At 46.3% G+C, this 19557-nt stretch overlaps 1 protein-coding gene across 1 annotated transcript; it reads right to left on the bottom strand.

The window, feature by feature from the left end:
- Positions 1–832: 832 nt before the first annotated feature.
- On the bottom strand, positions 833–19207 carry EIF2B5 (eukaryotic translation initiation factor 2B subunit epsilon). The gene is made up of 16 exons (XM_038146234.1): positions 19055–19207; positions 17849–17973; positions 17292–17477; positions 17020–17197; positions 15769–15849; positions 15006–15083; positions 14613–14925; positions 13784–13929; positions 13356–13491; positions 12799–12900; positions 12054–12161; positions 11078–11168; positions 10174–10297; positions 5369–5494; positions 3737–3847; positions 833–2556 (listed from the first exon to the last, which is right to left on the bottom strand). Exons 1-16 carry the CDS (start codon positions 19205–19207, stop codon positions 2491–2493), a joined length of 2124 nt encoding a protein of 707 aa, XP_038002162.1. The 3' UTR covers positions 833–2490.
- Between the last annotated feature and the right edge of the window lie 350 nt (positions 19208–19557).

Raw genomic sequence — 19557 nt, 5'->3', positions numbered from 1 at the left:
AAGGATGCTGCACCATGCCAGAACTCCACCTTGGAGAGTATCAAGTGTTCTAATTTGTTTTATTTTTGCTACTCTATTCTTGGCATCTGTAAAGCTACCCCACCACACACACCACCAACGCCTGAAGGATGTGGCCATAGAGCAACACTCTCCCCTTGGATTTTAACTCTCAGGTAAAAAGCAGCTCATACCACAAAGTTGGAGCAAAGGAGGAAGGAATGTGGAAAAAACAAAAGTGGAATTGTTTCTTGGCAGAAATAATCAAGAACTTCTGGCAAAACTGAGCCATTTACAGCACTACATGTTAAGTTTATTCTTAAGCCATCTTTACCCTGTAAAAGGAAAAAAAATATTTGAGATGTCCAAGGAGATTTTAAAATTACCAAGTCTTACAGGGTTTGTAAATGATTTTTCTGTAGCTGCCTCTGCCAGCTCCCTGCCTCTGCCAGTTCTTATTTCCCAGCATCAGGAGGACACAATGCATGACGTATCAGCCAACATTCCCATCAATTCCCATAATGACAAATAATAACAGATTTCTTTGGATTTAAGGTTCATCTTTGCAACATAATTCTGTACAAAACCAAACCTCACCCACTTCAGGATTCCAAGTTGAGAAGTTTTAATGAATTGTTCTCTAGTTGCAAACAGGACTCGAGTTACCATCAAACGCTTTCACCAATTCAATGCTGTGCTGATTTCCTACCTGGCTATTGTGTGCTTAAAATCTGAGGAAAAAGCAGTGATGAGTTATTTAACTTACACATGAAGTCCTGCTCAGGCATGTAAAACTGGAGGCATACAATTTCAAGTCAAAAAAAAACAAACAAGCTGGTAACACCAGGATAGTTTTTATTTGCTCCCTGAATTAAATATTGGCAGGTACAGAAAATTCAGATACCAACTATTTCCCCAACATTTACAAGACTGAGTTTGCAATGTCAGAAAACAAGGACATTTATGCACAATCCTGGCAACTGATAGTGTGAGTGCACAAGATGGCCCTGCCTGAACATCAGCTTTTTAGAAGCAGTATCCCTGGTCTCCAGCATCCAATGCTGTCCCCTCACTGACAATTGTGGCACCACGGAACGGCCAAGTAAATATCCTGAGTGGGCAGCTCCAGTGCATTTCCCCCTGCAAAGGATTTATTCCACGCTCCTCCTGAAGGGGCAGAGGCTAGGTCAGCACATCCAACAAATAACCCACCTATGAACACAAGCTGATGGTTGCAGCACCCTTTTCACTCTGTTGAGAGCAGGGGAGAATGCAGCACAGTGACACTTCCAAGTAAGCTGTTTTTAACAGCCTTGCTGCTGCCACACATTGTCAGAGCCAGAGGCACACTCACTCCCTGCCGCCTGCCAAGCTGCTCTGCAGCTGCAGAGCTTCACAGTGGGTCTGCAGTACTTTCCCTGCTGTCTGAGGGAAGTTTCAAATAAATAAACGACCATGAAGAAAGCAAGCTTATATAACTGAAATCATGTGGATACACAGACTGTGTGCTGCTGAAGGAAATACCATTCGCTCCTTTTCACACTGGAGAAGAACTTAGTAACTTGCATTCTCCTCAAAGCAACTGGTGCAGTCAATGCCCCCAGGGCAAAATACAAGTGTAGTTGGTGCAGCAGGAGGAGCCAGGCACCTCTGCTCCCTTTTCATAAAAAAATAAGAAACAGACACTTCTCTAAAACATGTCTGCTAAGCTGGGGGCACAGAAGAACGACCACATGCAGGATATGGTGATCCGTACAGCCATCAACCAACCCTGTGGGGAAGCTGAGCACACATCACCCCCAGTTCTACAGCACAGGAAACACACGGTTTTACCAACTCCACTGTGCAATTCGTGTCAGATCCTAGCATGGCAGATGGCAAGAGATTTTCCCTTTTGGAAAGATCACAGAAGTGCCTTCTAGGCTGCAAAATGCCTTGGGCATCCTCAGACAGCTGCATCTTCTTTAGGCACAAGAACTCCTGAATTCTAGTCCTGCACTCCAGATCCTAATCCACATGCTCTTACTCACCAACCTTGCCGGTGTCTCTTCAGCAGGAGTTCCCTTAGCTCCAGAAGCAACAATGACTCCAAATACCTCAGCTGTGTGACCATTCTTCCACAACCCTCATGGTTAGATCTACAGGGGCATCATATGCATTTGCATCTACTCTCTCCCTTTGTATTAGTAACAAGGACCTCCCAAAAGATAGCTGATAGTACATCATATCCAGGCTCCAGAGGGATTTTAGGATGACCGCCTCCTGCTTTTCCCTTATAGTTTTTATACTGGGTTGCAACATAAGGAGCAAATGAGGGAGGGAGGGAGGGAGGGAAGTGGCAAAGTTGGGAACACACAACTGAATTAATGATGGGATTGTCAGTCACTTCGATGTCAGGCCCCACATCTATACACCATGCACTGGCATTGATCTTGCCCTGCCCACTTGGCCCAGAAAGGCAGTGAGAGCCTCTTCTCATGCTGAGCCACCATGTCAGTCTTGGTCGCCATCAGACGACTCCTCCTCTGCCTCCTCCAGCCACTGGATGAACTTCTGGAGCTGCAGAGAGAATGAAACGTAATTGGGTAACAACTGACACCCAGGAGATGCTGGAAATGCCCAACAAATACACTGTGTGAGTGAGCATCCGGTAAAAACCGGTCAGAACCGGTTCAAACTGGTTCCAAATGGTTGGAACCGGTTCAAACTGGTTGGAACCGGTCCAAACCGGTCAAAACCAGTTCGAACTGGTTCAAACTGGTCGGAACCGGTTCAAACCGCATTTCCAGGAGAAACAGAAATGGAGGCACATTAAAGGAGCGAGAGACAATTAGGTGAAAAACAACTGGGATGCCACAGACAAATGCAGACTGATTAAACTCATAAGGGAGATTCCTCCAGTCAGACAATCCCTCCAACACTCAGCCAAAGACAAAACCTTGAGAGGTTTTCAGAGCTTCAGGGCAAAGAGATGGCAGCTGCACCTTAGCTGACATGTCAGAAAAACTCTGCTGGGAAAAAAACTCGTCCCTCAGAAACTGCTATTAAAAAGGCAGCTCATTTTACATTTTAACTGGGCTTGAACAAGCAGCTGAAAGCACTGCTGACCTATACTAATAGCTGACTTTGCAAAGGTCTTGAACAAAGTTGTTCTTTAGATGGCTTTTTTTCCTTTACTTCTCTTCCAGATCCAGGGAGGAGGACTGGAACAGGGCTCAGCCAAACTGCAGCACAAAGTTCTGCCTGATGGAGGAGGGAAGTTTATATGCTCCTTGCAACAGAAGCCAAATGAAACTACTCAGTACAGCAAATGCTTAGAAATATATGTGAAGGGACTGCTGAGCCAGGAATGAAAGCTTCAAAGGAATTGCATGGGGCCAGCACACAGGGCATTGGCCTAAAGCCCATTTCAAATGGGTGTTGGCTTAGAGAAGCCGTGCTGCTACTCCAGAAAGTGCTGGCCTCGTGCTACAGAGAGCCCACTACAAACAATCCTCATACTACCTCCATTCCTTATCCAAACAGGATGAATATGGCAGAATGCACAGAAATTGTTCTGGAGAACAAATCTCTGTTGCTTAGTGTTCAGTGCACTGGTGTGTTTCTTGGCCTACCATGTGATGGCAGCTGCTCCACAGAAGGTGACAGTGACACCAAACTTTACTCGAAGTTTCTTTCAGCAGCTGTTGTCTGTCTCTCTCCCCCCACCCCAGCCTCTCCCAACACCTTTGGGACTCACCCGTTGGTTTTTACGAAGCTGCTTTCCTTTGTCAGACGTGTCCCGCAAAGAGAACCAATTGAGAATTACATCTTCTTCCAGAATTTCCAGCTGGTAAAATGTCATCAACACCTGCATCAATGAGAAAAGAGCAACAGGCTCTCTATAAACTCTTTTGGGACTAGCTCATGTCCAAGTACAAAGTTTGCACGTAATCTGTGTCTCTCAGCTCTGTCTTCACCAGAAGGCACTCAGTCTGCTTCATTTTCCTTCTACTGTTAAAAATAACCGTGATTCTCCTACCAAGCCTTATGTTCCTGACAGATGCTGTGACACATCATGAGCCAAAGTTCAAGCCCCATCGGCTTCAGCTCTGAGGATGCTGGGTATGACTGAGAGCAGTGGGCAATGAGGGGTCACAAAGGACATCAGTTCAAGACATAAGTTCTCTTTTTAAAGCAACCCAAACGCCATCCCCAAAGCAGATGCAATGAGCAACTGATGCCGGCTCACATTCAACAGTGACACGTGCAGAGGAGCATGAACCTATCCAGCTGTGCCCCTCCTCCTGCCAGCTCTCTCTGCAGTGCCTTATGGCAGGTGTCAAAGCAATTGGTCATTCCTCAGCTCAGCCCCTGCCCCGTGAGCGAGGGGGAGATGCGATCAGCCTTTCTCAGGGTGCCTTTGTGCTCAGGCAGAGCAGGCTCTTCGCGGTCGGTCTCCTTGCAGCAGAGCGATAACAAAGCTGGCTGCCAACTCCAAATATAAAGTGTCACTTCAATTCCCAGCCTCTAGGGAAACCCAGGCCTCTAGAACAATGGACACATGCCACACAATTGCTGTAATTCAAGGACATTTTGGCTCACCAAACTGAAGGCTTTTGGCTCCAGTCCTAAGTGTTCTGCCATCAGCCAGAAGCACTGGTAGCAGAAGTTAGGATTACTCTTTCTTGAGGAATCAAGAGTTAAGCAGGCTCTAGGAGAGCTCTTCCAAAACAGACAGGGGCTTCCTGAGTTGCTGCTAAAGGAGCCTTGTAATCCAAGTCAAATGCTCTCCATGTGATAAAGCAGACAGAATGCAGGGACAAAATATTTGTGAACGATGGTGAGGAGGAATACAGGAAAATTCTCAGAAGCAGGGAGACAGATAATAAGCCACATGACAGACTCCCTTTACTCCCAATTTCATAACTAGCTCAGCCTGAATAAAATCCCACTTTTATTCCCAGCTTTTGTGTTTTGCACTCCAAAGTAGGATAAACCATTTAGTAGTGAGATCCCAGGGACCATGGGGAGATAAATGAAGAGAAGAGCTCTTCTTGAAGAAGAAGACTTGCTCTCTTCCTAGAGCAAGTCTCTGGCCTCGCCTCTTCCAGCGTCACACAAGGGCATCTATGTTGGAAGCTGCAAAATAATAGCTCCCCACAGGCTGCAGGCTGGTAATTAATACTCACCATCAGCTGTGCTCCCTCAGAGGCACAGGCAGACACAGAACTATTTTTTCTTTTTAAAGAAATTGTTGTAAATGGATTTTCTACACACCCTCTCCACCGAGACTCCAAAATTCTCTCCCTTAAAGCAGAGAGGTGATGATGTAAATAGGATGCATTCCACTGTGAATCTAGCAAAAATAGATTTGGGAGAGGATACTCACTTTAGCTATCGATGTGCAGAGACTGTCATGTTCCAAGAAGAATTCCTCAATGGCACATAAGGCATTCAAGTGATCTGATGCTCGTTTTATGTAGTTCTTAAACAACGGGGTCCAGTTCTTCAACAGCTGCAGGGAGAAAACACAGAAGAGCTCCTGAGCTGAGATGGATGGGTGCACTCAGGCCTGTGCCTCAGCTGTGTTACACCAAGAAAGTGATCCAGGGAAGCATTTTATGAAACTATTCAGCTGACTGCTTCAGGTATTTTACCCTCTCTGTCCGTGAAACAGGTGATATTGAGTCTCACATGTGAGGACAGAACCTGGTTTTACTAAGCTTTCAGAATATCTGTTAGCTTTCTTGTTTTTGCCTCTCTGTATGGAATACCAGATCATCACAATGAATGTGTTCAATGGAGTCTGGTATTCAAACAAAATCTCTTCACTGCAGACTGATAAGGAGAGATACCTACATGCTATTCACAGCCTCCCCCCACAGAGCAGCTGACATTTCAGTGGAATTTTCCTTCAAAGCAGAAGGACGAATAAGGAAACACAGAAAAAGATAATGCCAGGTTAATTACCAGCTGAGTAGAAGTGAACAGTGAAAAACAACCACCCCTAAAACAAGAACGTGTCAGAGCAGCCCCTAAGTGCAAATCACACTTTTGCTGTGTGCCTAGAGGCTTGTTTAGATCCTGAAGCCTGCTGCAGGGAATGAGTGGGAAGGATGAAGAGCAAGAAGTTGTTACACTATTAGTTGTTCTCTCCTTCAAGGCTTATTTTTCTTGAAGTCTTAAGTTTAAGGATTTTAGTGCTGCCTCTTCAAACAATATTTCCAAGTCCCCCACAGCTCTTTCCCTTGTTGTACATATCTGGGAAATATGCAGCAGGGAGCTCTGCAAAGCAGCACAGACTGACCTGAATCTGGGATAGGAGGTAATACTTAGATCCCATAAAAATTTTAAAAGGTATCAGAACTCGGATAAGATACAAAAATTCTTCATTGGCCAGATCATGACCTGACCATCCTACAAAAGCACTGCAGGAAATTAAATCAGAGTTCCACATCTTTCTAAATGGAGTAATTCAACAGCAGGTGATCCTGAAACTACACTCCTGGCATGCCTGCACAGATACACAGGTCTGCTGTGCCTTCAGCAGTGTCTCCTTACAGCACACATCTGGTCTGTTTTGAAGGGAAACTCGCAATTCGCAGGGGCTTGGGGTGCGATGAAGAAGCTTTGAGTCACCTACACTTGGGGTCAATCAGCATTATACTGTCCAGGATAACTGTTACCAGGCAGCAGACCTGAGAGAGGGAGAGCTCCAGGACACACAGCAGAGCTACAACCCCGGCTATGGAGATATCCAGGCTGGTGTGGACTACCAAAGGTAGCCTCAGCTAGGAAGCAGGGCTCATCTACTCTGTAGCATTGCACCCCATCATTTCTTCAGACACATCTGCTATGCAACCCTGCTGGAATTTGCATGCCTCAAGCAGAAACAAAGATGGGGATTAGTGCAAGCAAACTCATCTGTACAGTGGTACATTGCATTGACTGGTTTAAGGAACAGCAGTAACAGCACAGAATGATCCTGATCATCATGGTATGACAATAAAACAGCTGAGGGCTCTGTGGCATATTTACAGGAAGTACTTTAGCAAAATGCTTAATGCTAAACACTCTTCCCTCCTCTACAACCATCTCCCCATTCTTATTATTCTTTGGAATCTTCACCTCAATTGCAGTAAAGCTACTGGAAAGTTCCTTCCAGGCTAAGAAACAATTTGTAATACCTTTCTATTAACACCTTTAAATCATAAGCAGGCACAAACCTAACCAGACACTGGTGAGTTTCTGAAAGCAGGTTATTTATACAGAAAACACTCACAGCCCCAGGACTCAATTCAGTGTGCCTGCTGCTGGAAAAGGGAAAGAAGAAAAAATATACCATGTCAAGTTGAGAACATGCACTGCACTGTAACTGGTGCTAATGGGCATAGTTAGACCACAACAGCATCTGTGCTGATCACCATAAATGGCTTCAGTGACAGCAGAAATCCATTTGGTCTCCAAATAAGCAATCCCACAGTGTGTTCACATGCACTCCATTACAGAATCCCAGTTCTGGGAAAGGTCTATAGTTCTAGGAAAGGTCTATTTCTGCACCTTCTCTGCTTTACAACTTGCACAAGAGCTGAACGAGACGCCTGACACACATCAAACTGGATACCTCTATTTGTCAAGCCTCCTTGTTTCATCTGAAAAAATACCCACGGGCATATCCTTTACCAGATGCTTGTTTCCTAAAATTGCTGCAACACTTTAGAGCTCCATGCTCAGGGGCCAGTACTTCAGACCACATAGTGTAGTTTTAAGTCAAACCATACATTACAACTATGGCATTCCCACAATTTCCCCTCCTGAGCTGCCTGGGACTGCTCTGCCATAGGTTTCACATAAGCAACCCATCTTACTTCAGCATCTCTTGGTCAGAGTTGAGCTACAAAGACAGTAAGAAACATAAAACAGATCTGTAAGGTTCAGTGGGCTTCTGATACCCATCACTGTCAGAATGCAGGTAGCCCCATCTCACACAAAATAACACTTTTCCATAACTACTCCATCATGAGCAGCTCTCAGCTCAAAACTGCTTTTGCCTGAGGCAATTTTAGCTGCAGACTTCAGCAGCAACTACACCAGCCTGTACTTGGGATTTGCAGAGTGTAAATAAGAATTAGTAAATTAATGGAGTGTACTTTTTACTAACCAGGGAATTGCAAGGGGCAGAAAAGCCCCTGTTCCAGATGCTGCACAACTTCTGCCTGAAGAACTGATCTTTGCAGAGCACTGCTGCTAAATACACAAAGCTGCTGCCTCAGAAGAACAGTGATGTGTGTTTAATAAGCCTTTGAAGGCTGGGTCACTACATCTGTTAGAGGTATATCTCATCCCAAATACTGGGTTATTGTAACAGTGACAAACACCATGAGTGCAAGTGAACACACCTGTGCCTCTCCAGGAGACTGTGCTCCTGCTGATGCAGTGCAGAAAGCCAGCACAGCAATCCTGAACACAGTGAAGGATTCTCTAAGAAACTTCCAGGTTCTTTACAAGGGAGAATATGGAGAAACTGGCTGCCATGATGGTCAATTGGTTTGACACCTGGCTTTCTTCGATAAATCTAAGGGTAATTTGTACTTCATAAATTAACACAATTCCCTGCCTAGACAAGTGCCACCTGCCCATGACATGACACATGGCCACTCTAAACATCACATTTTGATTATTACTACTTCTCACTAAAGGTGAGCTGGATTGCTCTCTCTGCTGCTATACATGAGCAATAAATTTCCTTTGATGACAAAGATATGGACAAAGTTACCCAGAGAAACTCTTCATGTACTACCATTGTCTGTAGCTTCTAGGGGTTTGGGGCAATTGCACAAAACTTCAGGCATTTATATGCTTCATCCCAGACTAGAACATCTTCTGACTGAGTGCTGCAGTGAAATTCTCCTTTCCCACTCATGCTACAGTTAAGAGCCTAATCTGGGAGACCAAGAGATGCCATATCCCAGGTGGGATTAAAAAAAACCCCATCCTATATAGCTACCAATTCCACACAAGCTGTTGTCTAGATGTACTGCTTTCCACTCTGAATCTAACACCTGCTCCAACATTTTCCTCAGTCCTCCTCCTTTAATTCTCTTTTTCTAGGACAGGACATGCTATTCAAGAAAACCGTGTGGAAAAATGAACAAAAGCAAGCAGAATTTAAACAGAGTGAGCAGCAAAATCTCACTAAGCCATCTGAAGAACAGATCAGTTTACATGGATGTTTTCTGCAAAAGGAATCTTCACATGTCCAAGAGGTGAATTAAGTAGCATGCTTACATCTACACAAAGGAGAATTAGTTTTCCACCCTTTCCCATCAATTGAAAGCACACACTTCCTCAGAGAAAGGATTACAAGGAAGTCTAGTGTTCCTCTCAATCTCCCAAAAGAAAGGAGTCCTAAAAAAAATGAAGTAGTCTGTCCCAAACATGTGTCAGACCTATTCATTCTGAAAGAACATCTTCAGAATCTGTAGTTTGTGACATCAAATACATAAATGGACTATACCAAGGAGACAAAGATACTACAATGACTTCAGCTTGGGTGAACAAAACTATTAAGAGAAGACTGCCTGCTTTTTAAAACAGATTCTACCCTATTTTGTCTGCCATAAGGCAGGAAATTAAAATTGGTACACCCAACTATACAACCCATGTCCCTAGCAACAAAGTAGAATTTATCTTTGCACAAAGACAACAATATCATGCCTTTCCATTTGGCTGAAAAAAAATTGGCATCAATTATGGTATGCAGTAAAATAAGAGCTTGGAAAGGATCCCATTGGGAGAGGAGTGATCCCCATTGCTCCAGGGACAGGACTTGAGATGGATTGGAACCAGGTTGCTGGAATGCAAGCCTGTAAAGACATCTCTAACAGACCTCCTCTTTTCTCTTTTACAAATTATGCACTTCTACCGTGTCACACAGGCAACAGAAACAACCACAGGTAGTGAAGTAGAGCTCCCACACCTACAGTCTCAGCTGAGCTCTGTCAAACACGAACAACAGTTTCAGTTCATTTTTATTTCTATAGAAGAATGAGAGGCTCATGAACTCAAGGAGTTCAAGTGGCTCCAGGCTTAAACAAAAGAGATTTCTCAGGCAGGAGCTACCTAGGGCACACAGAAAGACTGCTATACACTAGGAGACAAGCCCAAAGAAGAGTCAAATGGAGCACGACTCACAGGAAGCAACGCTGAGAAATAGTTCTGGGAGTCCAGGTTTGCATCCAGCTGCTGCAGTGGGAACTCCAGGATCACTTTACTGAGCACCTGCATCATCTCCTTCAGGCTAATGTTATATGCATACCTACAATGAAAAAGGCAAAAAACCCTCAACATTTCACACTGCCTGATCTCTGCAGACTGTAGCTTTCCACAGAGAGAGTAGAAAATATGATTTTCATATTCCCAACCTATTTCTTATTTGTTTATTTGGTTTTCCAAATATTCAGATAAAAAAATCACTTTGCATTGCATCAGACTCTGCATAAGGTCGTAAGTCCTGAAAATCTGTTATCATAACTGGAACAAGCTGCTGCAGGGACAGCACCCTCACACTAACCAGAGTGCTGTAGGAATGCTCTTGCACAAAAGAAGGCACACAGGTTTGGATTTGAGAAACACTAGATAAAAGGCACTCTGGTTATGTGTTCTAAACTTGCTGCTGTAAAAATACTGTGGACAAGTCACACCACAGAACAGCCCCAGCTGCAGGCAGCTGGCTGAATGCTGCAATGCCCAGAGCAACAGACCCTGCATGAACTTCCAGGCAGTCGTGCCAAGAACTGGCCTTTTCTGTTCAGTCCACAGTTATTTAGCAGCAATTCAATCTCTTGTTATGGAGATGGGGCAGGAAAAGCCTAACCACAAAGGTGCAGCTGGTGCTCTCCATCAACTCCTGCTGTCATTCAGTCAACATGTCTAAGCTGCATTTCTCCTGCTCCATACTGATAAAATGTCTAACAATGGGCATTCACGTGGCTTCTCCTCTTCTTTTGACATGCCTGCTGTCAATCTCAGCTGTTCAGCATAAGGGACAACATCCCTAAGGACACCCTGAGGATCCCTAAGGACATCCCCGACTCACTTGAGGGAGTTGATTTCCAGGACCAAGTTGTCACAGGAAATGTTTTCTTCTTCACCCCTTTGTAACGTACCCAGAACCTCATTCTGGAAAACTAATGAAAGAAAGGACAGGCAGTTAGACACGAGGGAAAAGCACAGATTCTCCAAACTGCTCATTACTGAAGGAATGATGCCCTTCACAAAAAAGCATTCTGATACAGATGTTTATTTGTTCTCTGTACACTGACACAAACCCACAGCAACTATACTTATAAATAGTGGGATATAATTCAAACAAAGGAAACTACCTACGTGTCATTGATCTATCCACAGAAACCAGTACAAAGCTATTTTCCTCTGAAGACTTTTACAGCAGAGTTTCTATTATACTTTCAATCTGGCCTTTCCTATTCAGACAAACCTCATCTTCCAATAACTGAAAGTATTAATTCAAATCTAAAATTTATTGGTTTAATTTCCTTTGAGGCAATATTCCAACATGAGAAAGTTTTGGGTTTTTCCAATTTGGCCTGAATCTCTTTCAAATCCAGGTAAGCTTAACACAACAAAACAGAAAACTGAAACATCTCTGCCAAAAGAGGAAACTCCTGCAAGGACATTTATTTCTCCAGAATGATTAAAGTACTAAGCTGTCCATACAGAGAAACTCTGCTGGACCTTCCCATAGTCTCTAAAATTAGGCAATGACACTGCCATTTAAACAGACAGCTCAGAGAAGGTCTCTTTCATGAAGGTCCAGTGATGAGGAATGAGAAAGATGGAGACCCTTTGCTAGTTCCTCAACCTTGACTGCCTTGGGTTAACCAGCAGTGATACAGGGTATACTAAAGAACTCTGTAGAAAATGCAGGAAGTGAGATCAGGAAACAATGTATCACAGAGGTACACAAATTTTCCAATACACCCAGAGAAAGCAGCACAAACCTCACACACTGCAGTGTCTACAGAATCACTGTACTTTCTCAGAGCTCATCTCACCTTTGATGTCATCCAGCTGAGGGGAAGCTGCCCGACTGTCTGGCTCCTCAGAGCCCATGCTCAGGTCACTGTCAGATTCACTCTCTTCCTCTGAGTGCATAGCTGGGCCTGAGGAAGGAGAAGATGCAGCATTCAGCACTCAAAAGCTGCAACCATCACATGCCATGAGGAACCAGGTGTCCCAGGGACTTCCCAACCAAGTCAGCAACTATCTGTCCTTGCAAGGAAGCTTCTATTTACAGGTCCAGATGATTAGATTTGCTGCAGAGGGAACACTACAGCTGGCATGAGGATTAATGGGATTTTTTGGGAGTCTGCAGGCAGACAACAAAGGACACGGACAGAAGCAACTGCATTTTGCACAGACTGCTGAGTCACAATGGAGCAATGTCAGCAGACACTGCCATGGGCAGGAAGAAAGCCAGCAGCACCTGGAATAGCCAAAGCATATTCCCATCTGAGGGAGGGCCTGGTGTCCCATAGTGCAGCATTCCCAGCACAGACAGCTCTGTTTGTTAGTGCAAGGCAAATATCTAACAAACACCTTCCACAGAGCACAGGTAGAGAGAATCTGGTCCATGACCTGCTTTTACCTTCCCTGCACACATGCTGTTATCTGGAGCCAGTCTGCTTCACAAAGCCCAGGTCTTGCTCTAGACACAATCACCAGCATCCCACTTGGCCGGTTTCCCCAACACACACTTGTCTGTTCAGCCCCAGGTGACCACACTAAACTTTTCCTCACCCCATAGGCTTTGCCTCTGCTCTTCTTCATCCTCTTCATTCTTGTCATCTGCTTTCCAGAGATAGCCTCTGCCCTCTGAGCCTACATCCTTTTTATTGTAACCTGAAAAGGAATCAGCAATCACAGTGGGGATGTGGCGAATCTGCTTATGGGTAAACCTGAAATAGACTGTATAACCTGCATGTTACTGCCCCTAAAGAGCCTTCATCAAGAGAGAGCTGGGATTCCTGCAGATGCACGTGGATTTCAGCTTTCATTTTCTCACATGCTTTGACAAGTGATTTACTCCTTCTTACAGCAGCAACATTTGGCAGACCATGTTTAGATCCCTTGACAAACCCACACTGTAGCAACAGTACTTCACAAGGAGAAAGCCCTTGGACACAGCTGAGTATCCTTGCTTGCCCTGATGAAAACACATGGGTTCCAGGTTGAATGCAGCACTAAGCTCCACTCTGGCACTGCAGTGTCTGGAATTGTGCTGGTAAAGACCTCAAAAGATCATGGAAGATAAAACCTTCTGCACAGCTTTAGTGCACTGAGACAGACTCTCATACCTTTCAGTTTCACTTTGCTCTCCTTGTTCACACCAGAATCATCACTGAACTGGTCATCGTCCTCTTCCTCCTCATCTGGGGGGTGCAGAGAGATCACTGTGCCCTCAGAGAGAGTGATGCCAGGACCTACTACTACCTGAAAATATGTGAAACACATCTTAATGACAAACACTCTGACTGCCCCCTTGTACCTCCACCAGCAGCTCCAGACAAGCTGTCACTAGTAAGTGAAACTGAAGACACCAGCACTGCTACTTGCCAGACTATACTGCCCCAGCCAAGCAAAGGGAACAAAAGGGTGGGAGCAGTAGCACAGTCTCCACCTCGGCAAAAAGGCTTGGGGCAGCCCTGTGTTCTGGAATAGTACAATGTAAGATAAGTAACCTGCCAGGAAAGGCAGAAAGCAGAACAGACAAAAATCAGCTCACCTGAGAAGAGAGGACACAGCGGGGCTTTAGCTTTACTTTCTCCTTCACTTCAGCCTCATCACAGATAACAGAATGGTGGATCTCCACGTTATCTGCTATGTGCACTCGGTCCCACAGAACAGCTCCATCCAAAGTGACTTTATCACCTGTTACACACCACCAAGAACAAATATGTTGAGGAAGGCTGTCTGGTGCTCTCTGACACTGCTGAGTCTTATGAGTCTTACTGGCTTACTTAAGTCTTACATCTTAGTGACTCCCAACCCCCTTGATGCACGGTGGATGTTAGATGACAGGGGAAGATTTGCCTCAGAGGCCTACATCCACTTCTTACCCAAAGTTGAAAGACAAATTTGTTCTCTACAGAGACTTGAGAGTAACAACTGATGTCTCAGTTTTGGACAAATTCAGCCAAATCACAAAAAAAAAAAAAAAAAAGAAAATCCAGCCAAGGCTAAGAAAGAGTGAGCTAGGAGGGAGGAAGGTTAGGAATGATCTGCTAGGAAACAGCTCATGAAAATGGGGACAGATGTCCTTTATTTGCAGGATGGTGGTGGTTGATAACTCTAGATCAGTAAAGGTCCTGCATTCTCTGCTGCTGAAACAACTCATTTTCATGAAGTACTTTCCAGCTCCATTACGGTACCCTGAAAACTTTAATCTATTTCCTCTGCTGGAAAACCAAGCTTTTCTCCTTTCTCCCCATTAGCAATCAATCAGTACCCACCATCATTCTCTCTCAGTGCAAAAGGCACTTTTAAAAACTGAATTCCAGCAAATGTGTGCCCTGGCCTGGCAAGGCTGGCACATCCCCCACTCCTGCACTCACCTATCCTACAGTTCTGCCCAATAACACTGTTGGTGATGGAGCAGTTGCTGCCAATGACCGTTCCCTGCCCGATGAGCACGTTCTCCTCCAGCACGCTGCCGTGGCCCAGGCTCACATCCACCCCTCGGTAAATGTTGTGTTTGGAGTGGGTGTAACTCTGGTTCTTGTCATCAGTGAAGTTCATCTCTGGAGTGAGAGGATACACCCAGCGCCGGATGATGTCAGAGCACACAGCTTCGTACATCAGCAGGTTGCATATATGAGCACCATACTCTTCTGTTGTTACATGCATATGGATCTGGTTCCCCAGGACCTGGCAGACAGGCAGGAGCACATCAGAAGGTTCTCTAAGGCAAAGTAACAGGATCTCCCCTGTAACAACCCTCTCCTTACCTCCTCATTCACCAACAGGCCACGCACAAAGTCATCCCGTGTCTGGTAGTCAAAGTTGTCTGTAAACAGTTCAGCCACCTGCCAGAAATAAAGTACATGGAAATACTATAGTTAGAGCCAAGTTATACAATATAGGAAAGTGATGGTCTTGCCTTGAATAAAGCTCTGACTCCTTCTGCTAGGAATACTGACCCTCCCATCTCCTCCCCCTACTACTCCTCCAGAATCCAGGAACAGATTCTGATTTTCAAAAGGGACACGACATTGCTTTAGCATTTCCACGCAACTTTCCCAGCCTTACTCTGTAGTTTCACCCCCAAAGGAAGGCTGCAGACAAACTTTATCAGATCTGGAAGATATGTTAGCAAGCCTTAGCTGGAATAACCCTGCATGTTACCCTAACATGGTACCAGCTTAAAAGTACTGACACTTCTCCACAGCACAGCCATCACCTCTGCTCCACAGATGTTATTATACCCAAAGTGAAATAACTTATTTCCTGAAATAGTTTCATTCTGTGCCAAATCAGCCAGTCTCTGGATGCATCCACCATGTAGCTCTCCCTGGGCTTGAGCAGTGGATGCCAACAACAGACTGAGCCCCCATGGGCTCCACAAAGCAGCACCACATGATCACCCAGGCCCTCAGCTCAGCCATTCCTGTTTTACAAACCTGGTACGCAGGCCACACACACCCTGCACACCAGCAGTACCAAGAGAGCAGTGCAGACTGAATTTTGGACCCTTGGAAGGGCAGGGCTCACCTGTGGAGAGCAGATGCTGATATGACAATCCAGCAAGTCATGGCGCACCTCGACGTTCTCAATAGAGTTCTGGAACAGACTCTGAAAGAGGAAAAAATTCAGATGACCTGAGTGCCTCATACAGTATCAAACCCCAAAAGCCTTCTATAAGCCAGGGGCAGTATTGACTGAATTATTAAACTAGCTGAAGTTCTGAGGATCAGAGAAATCTACAATCTACACTAGACCAAATCTTAGCAGGCAAAGACTGGTCACACAAAGAGCTGAGTGTCAGCCAGCAGAGACTGTCCCTGCCTCTACACAGTGCAGGTCTCCAAGAAACAGTCTGCACTTCCAACAATCACGTTTCCTCCAGGAGGCTTCTTACTTCAGTCTCTGGGAACTACAACTGTACAAAACCACTGACAAATCCAAATGCAATTTTTACAGCTGGGAGTCAGCTTTGTATTGTTGTGTTTTGTTTCTTTTTTGTTTCCTACAGTGGTTTGTACTTCCATTTGAAGACATGAAATAACCTCCTGATTACTGATTTGGGGATGAAAATATTATACAATCACAGCCTTAGTTATGAGTTGAAGAATGAAACTGATCCATCTATCTCATGGAGAAAGTGCCTCCACAGACATTTACAGAGCATTTACTACATTATTAGGTGAACAAACAGGTAAAAGGAGATGTAATTCCACCCCATGTCAGGCTCAACAACACTTCAAAAAGGAAAAGGTTGTTAAACACTGGAATGGACTGCTCAGGGAGGTGCTGGTGTTCCACCCCGGAGGTGTTTGAGAAATGACTGGACATGCCATGGTCTAGTTGATAAGGTGGTGATCAAAGGTTGGACTCTGATCTCAGAGCTCTTTTCCAACCTAAATGATTTGGTAAAAATGGTCTATGTATGGTAGTGATATATGCACCCCAAACTGGGAGCCCCTGCAATAGCACACATAATCTCCCTCCCTCGTTTTACATCATGGAAAGGAAATAAAGGTCAAAACCTGAACTCTGAGAAATCATCTACCTCATGCTCAAACTGGAATGAAACACAAACATGCGTGATCCCAGCATGATCTCACCAAGCCTCAAATAAAGATCAAGGAGGAAAAAAGCCATTTACCCCAAGTTACTGCCTATCATCTGCTCCTCCAAGAGGAGCAGCTAGGACAGTTCCCCAGCCCTCATTCAAGGAGCATCTCCTTGGGTGGGCTGCCTCACTACCACAGCCCTTTACCCCCTGCCAGGCTCCAGACGCACCATAGGAAAGCGGAATCGTTTCAGCCCCTGCGTTCTCTGGTAGTGAAGGACACGGTTTGTGGCACTGTCCATAGCAATAACAATGTCATCCTCCTTGCACCTGGCATGGTGGCCAGGCGAGGACTCCTTGAATATCATCGTCATCACGGACACGTTCTTCTTCATCTTCCGACGCAACCTGAAAAAGGAGGGCAGAACTATGAGAACGCTCCTCAGAGAGCTACAGACCGCAGCTCAGCACACCAGGCAAGATTCACCCTTCCAGCACCTACTTGTGCTCTTCCAGGGCTTTGGATATATTGAAGTTGGACACCACGTCGCCAGTGACCAGGATGAAGTCGGAGCGGACGAGGGACTTGGCATCCACGTCGCGCAGCACGTCCCCGAGGGAGCGGTACAGGTCCGAGGTGACAAAGCGCACCGTGTTGGGAGACGTGTGCCGGCACCACTTGGATTTTCTGGGAGAAGGAAAAAAACCCATCAGGAAGGCATAAAGAGGCTGTTCCCACAGACACACTAGGACGGTGTCCCACTGTGTGCCACACCTATAAAGGGGTGCAAGGAGCATCCTGTGACAGTGTGCCTGCTATTGCCAGGCTCAGGTACACCACGAAGGTGAACTGAGGAGCAGCCCCACAACACTCAGCCCTTCTAGCACACTGCACAACCACCCTCCTGCACAGCAGGGATGGTCCTTTCTGAGATACGCTGGGAGACCACTGCTGAAACGGTGCCTCTTACGGTTTTCAAAAGAATCAGTGAGGCCTTTGAGGCTTGTTGGAGACAAATACCTTCCAAGATAAAACTAAAAAGGTGAAGAGATTCTTACTGCAAATGCTCCTTTATCTCAGCTGACTTCCAACAGCAGAAAACAAAGGTTTCTTCCACTCCTGTTGCTGTTAGGAACTCCAAGGTATAATCAATCATGGCCACATTTGCCATAGGTAAAAGAGCCTGAAAAAAAACCAAAACCAAAAAAAACATACAGATAGCTGAACAAACACTCAGTACCCCAACATCAGCAACAGCCCCTTCCAGCCTGGGGATATAATGACATTAATGGTACAAGAAACATAACAAAGGCAACTGCTCCACCAGGTTTTACAAAAATCTTTTAGACTTCATCTAAACAGTAAGAGCTAATTTGTGATACTAGGGGCAGATCCTCAATTCAGAATGGAAGGCATAAACAAGTGAAGTTATCACTGAAAACTCTTCAAGAAGACTCAGATAAATGACAGACACTGGAAAAGTGCTGATTCTGACTCGGGCTTTAACTGCTTCAAGAAAAACCTGTCAGACATGAATGATGAAGCCACAGGAATACGAGTGTCCAGAATTAAACAAGGGGAATAAAACCCCAACCTAAAGTGAAGTAAGTACTCTCTTAACTTGAGATTCAACTCACACTTATTAAACTGAGTTACTGAGTCACACCTGAATGATGGCATACCATTCCTTAATTCTTTTTTTTTTTCCTCTTTCATTTCAGGCCTGAGCTCGCGTGTATAATTACAAGCATCACCACCACTTAATCAGCAACCGAGGTGAGATAATTATTCAGACCTGAAGTCTCCAGAAGCCTTTTATGTTCCTTTAACACAGAGCCTTTTGAGCTGGGTATTTAAAGTACTGCCCCCATCCATTTTTCTGGCCATATTCTTTCACGCATTACAGCTGGCAAGGGCCAAGATTTCGTTTCTCTATCAGAAGCAAGCCCGTCCAAACCCGCCGCCGGTCCCGCACCAGCCGCAGCCGAGGAGCCAGCAGCGCAGCTCGCCACGCCATATGGAACAGCGGAGCGCCGCGACACAGCGACCGATCCCCGCCGCCTCTCCAGCGGGGACACGAACTCCTGCGAGCGAGAGCTGCCGGAGCGCAGGAGGGCGGGAGAAGCCTCGCCCCCTCCCGACCCAGCCCGGCCTCTCTCCAGGTCCCTGCGCACCCCGGCCTCCCGGGGACAGCGCACACCGGACAGGCGGCCCCGGAGGCACCGGCGCGGCGCAGGCAGCAGCACCCACAGGGGATTTCTCACCCGCGGCCGGTCCTTGGAGATCGGGAAAAAGCGGCGGTTGAAGCTGTCGGCGACCAGCACGGCCTGGAGAGGCGGCGGCGGCTCCTCCTGCGGGTCGGGGCCGCGGGCGGACCCCCCGCCCGCCCCGCGCCGCGCGGTGCCGCGGGCCGCCATCGCCGCACGCGGCCGCCGCCGCTTCCGCTTCCGCCCGCGACGGGAGCGGCGACGGGCGCCCGGCGGGGACACAACAGCGCGGGGCGGCGCGTCCCGGCGGGAGCGGGGCGGGAGCGGGGCGGGAGCTGCTCGTTGCCTCCTCATCATCTCCTTCCTCCCGGCACCACCTCCGTGGCGAAGATCCGCCGTTGCACGGCCTGAGGAGCGGGGAGAGGCGTTTCATCGCCATCCCCCGAGGAAGGAGCGGAGGTAGAGCAGCGCAGCTCCCTGCCGTGGCCGGGCACGGTCGGGACCCGGCCTGGGGGAGGCCTGAATGTCCCCACAGACAGCCCCAGGTGGCCTCGGTGTGT

This window comes from Motacilla alba, chromosome 9, assembly GCF_015832195.1.
Source record: "Motacilla alba alba isolate MOTALB_02 chromosome 9, Motacilla_alba_V1.0_pri, whole genome shotgun sequence".
In the NCBI taxonomy this organism is placed as follows: Eukaryota; Metazoa; Chordata; class Aves; order Passeriformes; family Motacillidae; genus Motacilla; species Motacilla alba.
The sequence above is the reverse complement of the archived record's forward strand: the minus strand, read 5'-3'. Positions and strand labels throughout refer to the sequence as shown.

Coding starts and splice junctions, on each gene's coding strand:
- EIF2B5 (XM_038146234.1), bottom strand. CDS start 19,207: ATGGCGGCCCGCGGCACCGCGCGGCGCGGGGCGGGCGGGGGGTCCGCC. Junction 14,926..15,005: donor GCCTGTTGGTGAATGAGGAG/GTAAGGAGAGGG, acceptor CCTGTCTGCCAG/GTCCTGGGGAACCAGATCCA. Junction 13,492..13,783: donor GCTGTGTCCTCTCTTCTCAG/GTGAGCTGATTT, acceptor ACATATTTTCAG/GTAGTAGTAGGTCCTGGCAT.